We start from the raw sequence: 12,145 nt of genomic DNA, 5'->3' as shown, positions 1-12,145 counted from the left end.
TTTATGATAAAGACTAAAAGTAAAGAAAGCAAAATAAACGGCGATAGAAATAGCTTGTTGACGGGAGATTAATATGATGGAGAATAGACCCCGGGGCCATATGTTTCACTAGTTGCTTCTCTCAAGATTGCATAAGTATTACGGTGGGTAAACGAATTACTGTCGAGCAATTGATAGAATTGAGCATAGTTATGAGAATATCTAGGTATGATCATGTATATAGGCATCACGTCCGTGACAAGTAGACCGACTCCTGCCTGCATCTACTACTATTACTCCACACATCGACCGCTATCCAGCATGCATCTAGAGTATTAAGTTCATAAGAACGGAGTAACGCTTTAAGCAAGATGACATGATGTAGAGGGATAAACTCATGCAATATGATATAAACCCCATCTTTTTATCCTCGATGGCAACAATACAATACGTGTCGTTTCCCCTACTGTCACTGGGATCGAGCACCGCAAGATTGAACCCAAAGCTAAGCACTTCTCCCATTGCAAGAAAGATCAATCTAGTAGGCCAAACCAAACTGATAATTCGAAGAGACTTGCAAAGATAACCAATCATACATAAAAGAATTCAGAGGAGATTCAAATATTGTTCATAGATAATCTTGATCATAAACCCACAATTCATCGGATCTCGACAAACACACCGCAAAAGAAGAGTTACATCAAATAGATCTCAAAAAGAATCGAGGAGAACTTTGTATTGAGATCCAAAGAGAGAGAAGAAGCCATCTAGCTAATAACTATGGACCCGAAGGTCTGAGGTAAACTACTCACACATCATCAGAGAGGCTATTGTGTTGATGTAGAAGCCCTCCGTGATCAATGCCCCCTCCGGCAGGACACCGGAAAAGGCCCCAAGATGGGATCTCACGGGTACAAAAGGTTGCGGCGGTGGAAATAGGGTTTTGGCTCAGTATCTGATGTTTCCAGGGTATATGAGTATATATAGGCGAAAGAGGTCGGTCAGGAGAGCTACGAGGGGCCCACGAGGGTGGAGGGCGCGCCAGGGGGTAGGCGCGCCCCCTGCCTCGTGGCCTCCTCGTTGATTGCTTGACGTCCACTCCAAGTCCTCTGGATCACGTTTGTTCCGAAAATCACGTTCCCGAAGGTTTCATTCCGTTTGGACTCCGTTTGATATCCTTTTCCTTCGAAACACTGAAATAGGCAAAAAGAACAGCAATTCGGGCTGGGCCTCCGGTTAATAGGTTAGTCCCAAGAACAATATAAAAGTGTATAATAAAGCCCATTAAACATCCAAAACAGAATATATAATACTCCATCCGTTCCTAAATATTTGTCTTTCTAGATATTTCAACAAGTGACTACATACGAAGCAAAGTGAGTGAATCTACACTCTAAAATGTGTCTACATGCATCCGTATGTTGTAGTCCATTTGAAATGTTAGAAAGACAAATATTTCGGAACGGAGGGAGTAGCATGGAACAATAAAAAATTATAGATACGTTGGAGACGTATCAGTACCGGTGAGACAGGTTATAATATTGGTATGTAACTACATCAACTAAGGCATGCACACATGCCCCTATATGCCAGATGACCTAAATTTTATTAAATCACAATCAATTCTGCTCAACTGTTGGATGTCTCGTCTATTGCTTTCATTTACAACCAACCCACTTTTTTTACTTCGTTTTGACAATTACTACAACTATCGAATCCAACATTGCTTGTCTATATACATGATCATTCTTATGATTTTGTTTGATATATCTAAGTTACCTCACAAAGAAATCAAAGGAGCATCCATGACTGCTTTATAATGGTATAGGACTCTCAAAACACCTAAATAGGAAAGGGTCTGTCTATTTGGCAGTTTACTGATTTCTAATTTGGTATAAACTTTTTTTACACCATATAACACTAACACATGACACTATCAAGTTGTCTAATTTCCAATTCGATGTCAATCAAAATTTTGCACCGTAGAAACAACAACACATGTCACTGATAAAGAAAAACTCATTTTACATCAAACTCCCAATTACAACCTTGCATGACATGATTTACATGTATTAGAGCTTTTTAGAAACACGTGTAATGGACAACTTATTATTCCAGATAAAGATTTCGCAACAAAAAAGGCATAAGGAAATTATTCTACCAAATTATGACCTTTCACCATGAACTATTTAGAGAACAAGTGATCCTATATTTGTCATAATATTAAAATTTACACTTTTATAACCACGATACATTGGTAATCACTATTAACATGCAAATATGGACTTGATGGAACTAGCAGCACAAAAAGATAAAACCAAAAAATGGAAATAGAAGAAAAAGCCAAAATTAAACCAGGGCAGAACCACCATCCATGCCAAGGTCTCTTCCCTAAAATAAAGAATTAAATAATTAGGTACCAAAAGCAACCCACTAGATAAAATACTCATCATCAATAAATAAAAAAGCAAAAAACAAATAGGCACAAGAAGAGAAGAATTAGAGAGTAAGAAAACCCTGATGCAAAGATGAAAAAGATCATTCAACTAAAATAATTCCAGTACGATTAGAATTTAAAGGAAAAGTGTCTAACGTGCGCGAATGCAAAATAATTATATCAAGAGACTTGTGCGGATGGGAATTTGTCCGCTAAAATAGAGTGCGAATGAATCCTAAAGAAAAATTCTCAAGGATTCTAATCCTACAAGCCAAACAATCAACATAGAAAAAAAGTACGGAGAATCCAAACCCTCCAGAAATCTTTATGAAATTAGTTTGGATCAAAAGAGCCCTCGAGTTTGTTTATTTACATTTGTGACCCTATTCGTTTCGTGTTGGCGTCACCGTAGGAAGCACTCATATTCATCGATCTGTTTCTAATTTTACCCTGACACCTCCTCCGGCCTTCCATTCACCCCCCCTGTTGCGCCGCACGCACTACCCCTCTCCCTCGACCTCGTCGCCGACGCCGCGATGCCGGAGGACGTCGAGATGAACGACTCCGCCCAGCCCGCGGCCGTCGCCGCTCCTGCGGCCGCCGACGCGCCCGCGCCCGCGCCGGTTCTCTCCACCCTGCAGCGTGAGTAACCCGTCCCTCTCGCCCCCCAGCGCCCCCGTCCCCCAAAACCCTAGCTCAGCTTCCGGCGCCGTGGGCGCTCAGCGGGCGGTAGCTCACGTGTGTCTGCCACGCCGTGCCTGCAGATCTGAAGGAGATCGCGTCGGTGGTCGAGGCGGGGTCGCTGACCAAGGAGGTCCGCCGGATCTCCCGCGCCGTCCGCCTCACCGTCGCCCTCCGCCGCCGCCTCGCCGCCCCCGACGTCGCGGCCTTCCTCGCTTTCGCGCTGCCCCCTTCCTCCGAGGCCTTCACCCGCCTCTCCCCGCTCCTCCCCAAGGTATTTTTTCTGCCTGCAACTTCAGAGCTCTCGTGATTTGTAATAAACACGCAATTGTGCCTGAATCTGATGACACTGTCAAGGACGTGAGCGTCTGATGCTATGTTTGTTAATCTACATGTGTTACATGTGTCTTGGCTGCCGATTGACATGGTAGATCGTTCTGGATTGATTGGCCTTTTAGAAGTAAAATGTGAACTCATAATCTAGGCCATTGTGGTAGAGTAACTGTCATTCGGCTACTGTATGGTGATGCAATGCAAGCCTTTAGATTTTCGGATTTAGTTTCGCTGTTGAAGTTCACGACAAAGTAGGTTCCTTCTATTCTGATGATTAATTGGTAATTGACAGTCTTCGATATCTCGTGTTATGTATGACTTCAGATCGTTCTGGATTGCTTGGCTTATTAGAAGTAAATTAGAACTCATAATCTAAATCATTGCTGCAAAGCAACTGTTACTGTGTTGTGATGCAGTACAAGCCTTGAGCAATTGCATATTTTGCAATTGAGTTTCACTACTGAAGTTCATGTCAAACCAGGTTCCTTCTGTTCTGATGCTTAACTGTCACTCCCTCTGATCCAAAATAAGTGTCGCAGCTTTGAACTGAGGTTAGTTCAACCTTAGTTGAAAACTGCGACACTTATTATGGATAGGAGGGAGTAATTGATAATCTCATGCTTGGTGTGTAGGGGGTTAGAACTTGCTTCGGTTTAATCCTGTACAAAATTTTCAAACTGAAGTATTCTCTTGCTCAGAGGTGTTTTATGTTCATATGGTGTTACCTCTTTTAGGAAGATGGAAGTGAGATGGATGTTGATACTGCAGCTCCAGCTGCTCAAGTTTCAATCAAGCATGGACTCCCAGAGATTGAAATATACTGCTACCTGCTTGTGTTGATTTTCCTTATTGATCACAAGAAATATGATGAGGTATGTCCGAGAGTTTCCTCCACTTTGTCATCATTAGTGATGAAACATACCAATTTGATGTTCTCTTCAGGCTAAAGCATGTGCAAACTCTAGCATTGCTCGTTTGAAGAATCTCAACAGGAGGACTGTTGATGTTTTGGCTTCTAGGCTGTATTCGTATTACTCGTATGTCCATGAACTCACCAACAGCCTTGCTGAAATTCGTGGGTGAGTTATTATATCATGAATTGTCATTCTCACTACACGGCATCTATACAGACCTTCCATTGCGTCTCTGAGTAACTAGTAAGCGCTTTTTTCTGTTCAGTCCTGCTTTCATTTTCTTCTCATACAATTATCTCTTTGCAGAACTCTCCTTGGGTTGCACAGGATGGCAACTCTTCACCATGATGAGCTTGGGCAGGTTGTTCTGAGACCCTAGTTTTCAATTTTTTAGACATACAGCTTGAATGCTGTCAAATTATGGGGTTGACTTCTAGTTTTGATGGCAGGAAACTCTTCTTAACCTGCTTCTTCGCAATTACCTGCACTACAACCTATATGACCAGGCAGAAAAACTTAGGTCAAAGGCACCACGTTTTGAAGCACATTCCAATCAGCAGGTAATCATAATTCATCAAGTATTTTATTTGCTCTCCTGTTTTTATGCTGAGTTGTTGCAGTTGAAGTAGAAATGCAATATGTCTTTATTCTTTGTACTAAGGCTGGTTATCGTTTTAATGATGAACACCCTACGAAATTGTCATTCTTTCATTTGATCATGTGAAGGTATGTTGTAGACAAGAACTAATCTCCCTATTTTTCTCACAGTTCTGCCGCTATCTGTTCTACTTGGGAAAAATCAGAACAATTCAGCTCGAATACACTGATGCTAAAGAGAGCCTCTTGCAAGCTGCACGGAAAGCACCCACTGCAGCTCGTGGATTCCGCATCCAATGCAACAAATGGGCTATACTAGTAAGGCTACTTTTAGGGGAGATACCAGAGAGAACTGTTTTCATGCAGAAAGGAATGAAGGCGGCTTTGACACCATATTTTGAGCTTACAAATGTAAGTTCACCTTCTTTGGAAAATATACATGTTACTGCTGCATGATGCATTCTTATTTTTTTTTCATGTATGATCTCCAGGCTGTTCGAGTTGGGGACTTAGAAGTGTTTAGAGCTGTTGCAGAGAAATTTGGGAGCACTTTCAGTGCCGACAGGACATCCAATTTGATCGTGAGGCTGCGCCACAACGTCATCCGGACCGGACTACGCAACATTAGCATTTCCTACTCACGTATCTCCCTTGCTGACATTGCCAAGAAACTGAGGCTAGATACTAAGACCGCTGTTGCTGATGCTGAGAGCATTGTAGCCAAGGCCATCAGAGATGGGGCAATTGATGCCACCATTGATCATGCCAATGGCTGGGTGGTGTCGAAAGAGACTGGCGACGTTTACTCAACAAACGAGCCACAGGCTGCGTTTAACTCCAGGATTGCGTTCTGCCTGAACATGCACAACGAGGCAGTCAAGGCTCTGAGGTTCCCCCCTAATTCTCACAAGGAAAAAGAGAGTGCCGAGAAGAGGCGAGAGAGGCTCCAGCAGGAGGAAGAACTCGCGAAACACATGGCCGAGGAGGAGGACGATGACTTCTAGATTCCCTCTCCATGCTTTCAGGTGCTGCCTGTTCTTTACGAAGAAGCTAGTACTACTCTGTCGATTTCAGGGGCCGCAGTCCAATATCCTTGCAGGGACAATCTGAATGATTACTCAGTGCGGTTTATTATGTTTGTAGGAAGCACCTTATTTTTCACTGCAAATTCTTATATCACTACAAATTGGTAGGAAGCGCCTTATTTTTCCATGAGATACTGTAATCGAGGAACTGAGAGCCTTGTCGGAACACTGTTTTGCACTGCATCCTGTGTTTGCTTTGTGGGAAGCTGATTTGAGGATTAGTTCGGTGTGTTGCTTCATTTTTTATGTACGTGATTCATCATATGCCTGTAGCATTGCCTGTTTTCGTAATCACTCTGGTATTGTTTTTGGGTGGCTGAAACTCTGTTGCTACTATTAACATAGAGAGAATTGTACCTTTTAACTCCGCAGTCATCTTGAGGAGTTGCAGTAAGGTGCTGCTCTTTGCACTTGCCAGTATTACTATTGAATGACGTGAAGAATTAGAAGAGAAGTTGAGGTTGTAAGCACAATCTTTTTAGGGTTTTACCCTGTTTAAGTGACATCTGTGTAGTATTTCACTTGGGCAGTCAATGAAGTATTCATGTTTGGCACATGCCAGGCCTGAGCGAAATCTATTAGTGTTCAACAGTATAGCAGTACTTAACTGGTTCACTTGGCATTCATTTTCTACCTGTCTTGCATATCACCAGAATACAATTATACATTGCAAGATTATGACAATATACTCCAGCAGAAATAGCGTTAATTATTTGTTGAGCAGGCCTTGGACAGCTAAGGCAGCTTAAGTTTTGTTCTGACGAAACAAACCTAAGATGATACATCTGCAAGAGTTTAATATGTAAGTTCAGATGGAAAGATCTCGATGAACTTTTTGCATAGTTGGCCTTTGTTTGGGTGAAGGAGTTAGGCAATCAAATGCCACAGAGATGCACTGCTTCACGTCGTTCGCCTCGGTTTCTGGTCGGGGAAGTCGTTTATCCAAAATTTCTTCCAGAAGAAATTGGTCATTGAGTGAAGAATGAAAAGCTTGTATCTCTCCTGGATGTTTGCCCATCAACACCTCGAGCACCACCACACCAAAGCTATACACATCACACTTCTCTGTAACTAGAGAAGTGTAGGAACATTCTGCATCCAAAACAGGAACATAAGAGTTAGGATTATGCATTAGTGCAGAGTGTTCCATCTAACAAAATTTAGATAGTATTGTATTGAATAAACATACCAGGTGCTATGTAGCCATAAGTCCCCGCTAGCGCACTCCAATTTGACGAATCGGGTTTTAAAATTCTTGCAATACCGAAATCCGAGAGAAATCCTTTGTAACCAGCATCTAGTAAGATGTTTCTGCTTGTGATGTCTCGATGAATTATGGGCGGCTGAACATCATGATGGAGGTAAGTGAGGGCTTGGGCAACATCTCTTACCAGAGCGGTCCTTCTTTGCCAGTTGAACTGGATTGCTAGTTCTTCATTGCTTAAGATAGAAGCAAGATTTCCTTTCTCTATAAACTGGCATACAAGGAACCTGTACTGTGGATGAGAGCAATACCCATATAGCTTGACGATGCTGCGTTGGCGAATTTTTGTTAACATTTCAATCTCATGCTGGAATCTTTCTTCATCATGCGCGTCTTCATCGCCTGGATATAGTTTCTTTACTGCAACCACTTGTTCATCTTGAAGTTCTGCTTTATAAACACTGCCATATGATCCCTGTCCAATGCAATGCTTCTCATCAAAATTATCAGTTGCATTGATAATATCCTCAAATGCCATTCTGCCATCAAAGCTCCATACAGAGAATACATCCCTTTTGCTTGCGTATTCAGTTTTTTGAGATGTTTTCTTGCGGCAAATCAAAAAGGCAATTACAGCTGTTGCTATCGAAATAGTAGCAACAAACATAAGCAGAACGACTGATAGTATGGTATTTTCATGCCTTTTCCTATGATCCACCGGGGGTAAATTACAAGGGGGCATGCCAACAAGATCTCCGCAAAGACCTTTGTTGTGAAGAAACCATTGAGCTGATGCATTGTGGATCCCTTTTGGGACAGAGCCTTCTAGGAAGTTGTAGGATACATCAAAAACTGATAGGCTTTGCATGCTTGCAATCGAGGAAGGGATGGTACCGCTGAATTGATTGTGTGAGAAGTTCACATAGATCATCATCTCTAGTTTGCTGAGTTCCGATGGTATTGGTCCACTGAGACTATTCATACTAAGATCAAACATGCTTTGCAGGGAAGCTAAATTGCCAACACTTCCAGGAATACTTCCACTAAGGCTGTTGTTATGCATATATAATGACCGCAGTTTCAAACAATTCCCGATCTCTTCTGGTATTTCACCACTTAACAGATTGCTCGACAAACCAAGAACTTCAAGATTACCCAGTCGGCCAATTTGCTTAGGGATTTGGCCAGATAGTTGATTGTGTCCTAAGTTCATCCAATACAGGTTGCTTAACTTGCCAATTTCTACCGGTATCTCACTATTCAACCTATTGAAACCGAGGTCGAGCCATCCAAGATTTTTTAGCTCCCCAAACTCAGAAGGTATACTACCTTCTATCATGTTGTTTGCAAAATAAATACTCGTCAAGTTTTGACATGAGCCCCAATTTGGTGAGAGTTGCCCTACAAACCTATTTAAATATAAACCAATGCTTTTGAGATGTGGATACACCCCAAATGCTTCAGTTATGTCTCCCTCCATCTGATTGTTGCCGATTCCAAGGGATGTTAGTGAACTGCAATCCCTCAAACCTTTTGGGACAGGACCATCCAATTTGTTATTAAAAACTTGGAAAACCTGTAGCTTTTTACTCCGGCACAAATCTGGCAAGTGTCCGGTCAGCTTGTTGTCATTCAGTTCAATGAGAACCAAACTGGTAAGGTTGGGGAGTGCTGAAGGCAAAGAGCCAGTGAGCTGATTGTTGAACAGTCTCATTTCTCTCATACTCTCCAATTTCCCAAAACTTTGAGGGATTGGGCCGGATAACTGGTTTTCATAAGAATCAATTATTTCCAAATTTGCCAAATTCCCAAGCTCGGTCGGCAATTCCCCGGATATATTATTGGTATTTATTAGTATTTGGCTGAGTGAAGACATGTTCCCAATACTTGACGGTATTGATCCAACTATGAAATTTTTTGAGAGTAGGAGTGCTTCGAGATTCACGAGATTTCCGAACTCATGAGGGATGAATCCAGTGATGTTGTTACCCCAAACAGAAAAATAGGTCAATGAAGTAAGGTTTCCAGCAACACTAGAAGGAATTGAGCCGGTCAAGTGGTTCTGTGACAAATCCAACTCAATCAAGCTGGAGAGCATCCCAAGCTCTACCGGGATCGGGCCGGTGTGCTGGTTCTGATATATGTGCAGGAAGCTGAGCATTGTGAGGTTTCCAAGGGAGGGCGGAATTGCGGCGTTGAGGTTGTTTTGTGCCAAGGATAGTGCTTGCAGGGTTTTGACCTGGCCTAGCTCTTCAGGTATAGGTCCTGACAGACTATTACCGGAAAGCTCCAGATAGTTGAGGTTTGTCAGGTTTGCAAAGGAGGAAGGTATGTGGCCAGAAAGGACATTCCATCTCAGATCCATCTTTCTCATGTTCTCAAGCTGTCCGAGCTGCCATGGGATGCTGCCTGAGAGCCTATTCCCAGGTAGATAAAGGAAAGCAAGTCTTGAGAGATTACCCAAGGCAGGAGGGATGTGGCCGGTGAGGTTGTTGATGGAGAGGTCCATGTGCGTGAGCCTCCCAAGGCTGCAGATGGACGGAGGTATGCTGCCGTCGAGCTGATCACCGGAGAAGTTGAGGGTGGAAAGCATGGAAAGAGAGCCGATGGCAGAAGGGATGGCACCGGAGAGCTGGTAGTTGTCGCTGAGGTCGAGGTTGACGAGGTAAGGGAGTGACTGGAAGCTCAGTGCGTCCAGCCGCCCTGCAATGCCGGCACCGCCCAGGGAGATTCCTCTGATGACCTTCACCGTGGTTCCTCGGCGTGACTGAGTGTCACCGCAGGTGATGCTGGTCCAGTTGCACGGGTGCGTGCCGTCGTCTCTCCAGGACCCCATGTGCGTGATGTACTCGACGGTTGATTTCCAGTGGAGAAGCGCCCTGGCCTGGGATCTCAGCGAAGCGCCGCGGCGTGGTGGTGGTGGTGCTGCAGCTGGAGGCGAGGCGCGACCCTCGGCTTGCCTGGAAGCAATGAGAAGAAGAAGCAGCAGCAGGGCAAACGGGAGAAGCAGGCGATGTAGCCGTGGCAGTGGCACCTTGGAGCTCGCCATGAGCTCACGACGTGGTATGATCAATGTGATATGACTGCATGCGCCAAGATTCCAACAGTAAAAATCAACCGGGATGCATATGCGAAAGAAAAGACATGATGATTCAGAAGCGATAGTAGCTAAGAAGAATACCGGCGGTGTCCGGAGCAGAACGCGTCGGCAGCCGTCTACGCTTGGTTTTGGTTTCGCCGGCCGGGTGAGTGGTGGTGTGTGAGTGTGAGCTGAGCTCGAGCTGTGAAGTGTGAGTTGGGTGCTCGGCTGGCTCCTCGTCCAGGGGTTTATAAACAGATTCGCAGGCACAGCAGCCTCACATTTTTCGTCAGCTGCATGCAGCCCAAGTCTTTGGTCGAAGACCTGGACTACGTCCTAAAGTGCGGCTATATGCCTTTCATACGGGACGGGACCAGACAGAGGTCTTCCGCGTCAATGTGCGACCTAGCTATCTCGACTGGTTTCAATGCTGACAAACACCAGCGCGAGGTGGGGGTCACTGCTCCGGGATTCTCTAGGACGATCGTGCTTTCAGTATGTTGAAAAACAAAAAGATATGGTGCTTACCGTTCCGACATGCATTCTTTGTTTTGGCCTCTCTTGATGATGATTTAGCAGGGTTCAAATGAACACGTATGTGTTCTGATGATATGTACACTAATAATGTTTGTGTGTGCAGTCGCTAGAGTGAATGCATATTTGTGAAGTGACGTCTGCTGGAATATGGTCCTCCATCTGATCCAAAATAAAAACTAAGGTTAAACTTTCAAAACCGCAATACTTACTTTGGATCGGAGGAAGTAGAGGATAACTCAATAGAAATATTAATAAGATGGTCCTGATATATTAGCTATCAATAATAATTTCTCTTTCTTTTTATTTCTGTTTTACCAATGTATAGGATTTAAATTAACCGTGTCTTTGCATTAACTAGATGAATGCTCATGCGTTACTATGGTAAAATAATTGTGCATTAGTATGGAATAATGGTCATTCAACGTCCCTCATTTCTTCCGCCTCCCATCTCCCCACCTCTACCGTGAGCAAGAAAAGAACCAAAATGCCGTCGTCGTGGACTCTTCCGCTAGCTCCACTATCATGTTGCTTCGCTCCCCATCACTACATTCTTTTTTATCAACCCTATCAGCCCATTCCACTTTGCTCGCAACAGTCATGTGTGTGCTTTCTGCAACTATGAGGATCCTCAGCAGTTCATGCCATATATGATAATTGGCATTTTGAATAATAAGAGCAACTCCAACGGGTGACCGAAACGGACGGCGCATTTGTACTTTTTTGTCCGTTTGGGTCGGCCGCCCGCTCCGCGTCCGCTCTCTTTTAGATTTGGGTCGGCAGTGCGCCCAACGCGCCGACCCATTTCATGATCGCACGCACATAGATCATGTCACCGCCCTGGTTTTGGCACTCTAGCGCGCGCGAAAGGTTCGCGCGTGCGGGGAAAAATCGGCCTAGCGCGCGCTGGTTTTGGCGCTCCAACGCGCGGGAAAGGTCCGCACGCTGGTTTTGGCGCGCTGCGGCCGACGCTCATTATTAACAAGGCGCTCCCTCCGCACTCTGTCCGCCGCCCACTTGTCTCGCACCCTCTCACTAGCCTCGCCGCCTCTGCGCCACCATGTCGATGCGCCGCCTGGGCGCTTCGGATTTTCGCGGAGTCTGCGAGCGCCGCTCCGGCGCCTTCTCCTCCGAGATCTGGTTTGGCGAGAAACGCCTCATTCTCGGCACCTTCGACACCGCAGAGGAGGCGGCCCGCGCGCATGACGCGGCGGCGTGGCGCCTCCTGAGGCCTCGTCGGGAGATGAATTTCCCCGACGTGTCGAGCCAGCGGGCGCATGATCTCGCGCCTACCATCGGAGG

At 44.7% G+C, this 12,145-nt stretch overlaps 2 protein-coding genes across 3 annotated transcripts; one reads left to right on the top strand and one right to left on the bottom strand.

The window, feature by feature from the left end:
* The first annotated feature begins 2,818 nt into the window (after positions 1-2,818).
* LOC109758691 (probable 26S proteasome non-ATPase regulatory subunit 3) lies at positions 2,819-6,247 on the top strand. Its single transcript, XM_020317556.3, has 8 exons — positions 2,819-3,058; positions 3,181-3,371; positions 4,165-4,302; positions 4,373-4,509; positions 4,651-4,705; positions 4,794-4,904; positions 5,113-5,352; positions 5,433-6,247. Exons 1-8 carry the CDS (start codon positions 2,953-2,955, stop codon positions 5,943-5,945), a joined length of 1,491 nt encoding a protein of 496 aa, XP_020173145.1. The 5' UTR covers positions 2,819-2,952; the 3' UTR covers positions 5,946-6,247.
* Positions 6,248-6,719: 472 nt separating this feature from the next.
* LOC109758694 (uncharacterized) lies at positions 6,720-10,526 on the bottom strand. Of its 2 annotated transcripts, XM_020317561.4 has the most exons (3): positions 10,412-10,526; positions 7,216-10,313; positions 6,720-7,118 (listed from the first exon to the last, which is right to left on the bottom strand). In XM_020317561.4, the coding sequence occupies exons 2-3, from the start codon at positions 10,277-10,279 to the stop codon at positions 6,835-6,837; spliced, it is 3,348 nt and encodes a 1,115-aa protein (XP_020173150.1). In that variant the 5' UTR covers positions 10,280-10,313; positions 10,412-10,526; the 3' UTR covers positions 6,720-6,834. The 2 variants fall into 2 exon arrangements, with proteins under 2 accessions (XP_020173150.1, XP_045085041.1); XM_045229106.2 differs by lacking the exon at positions 10,412-10,526 and having other exon boundaries at positions 7,216-10,397.
* Between the last annotated feature and the right edge of the window lie 1,619 nt (positions 10,527-12,145).

Source organism: Aegilops tauschii, chromosome 5, assembly GCF_002575655.3.
Source record: "Aegilops tauschii subsp. strangulata cultivar AL8/78 chromosome 5, Aet v6.0, whole genome shotgun sequence".
NCBI classification, from domain to species: Eukaryota; Viridiplantae; Streptophyta; class Magnoliopsida; order Poales; family Poaceae; genus Aegilops; species Aegilops tauschii.
Note: the sequence above shows the minus strand (reverse complement) of the source record. Positions and strands in the feature narration are given on the sequence as shown.

Bases quoted from the DNA above. Each gene is read 5' to 3' on its own strand.
- LOC109758691 (XM_020317556.3), top strand. From the start codon at position 2,953: ATGCCGGAGGACGTCGAGATGAACGACTCCGCCCAGCCCGCGGCCGTC. The intron at 4,905-5,112 runs GTAATCATAATT...TTTTTCTCACAG, and splicing joins AAGCACATTCCAATCAGCAG to TTCTGCCGCTATCTGTTCTA. The intron at 5,353-5,432 runs GTAAGTTCACCT...TATGATCTCCAG, and splicing joins CATATTTTGAGCTTACAAAT to GCTGTTCGAGTTGGGGACTT.
- LOC109758694 (XM_020317561.4), bottom strand. From the start codon at position 10,279: ATGGCGAGCTCCAAGGTGCCACTGCCACGGCTACATCGCCTGCTTCTC. The intron at 7,119-7,215 runs GTATGTTTATTC...TTTTGGATGCAG, and splicing joins TTATGGCTACATAGCACCTG to AATGTTCCTACACTTCTCTA.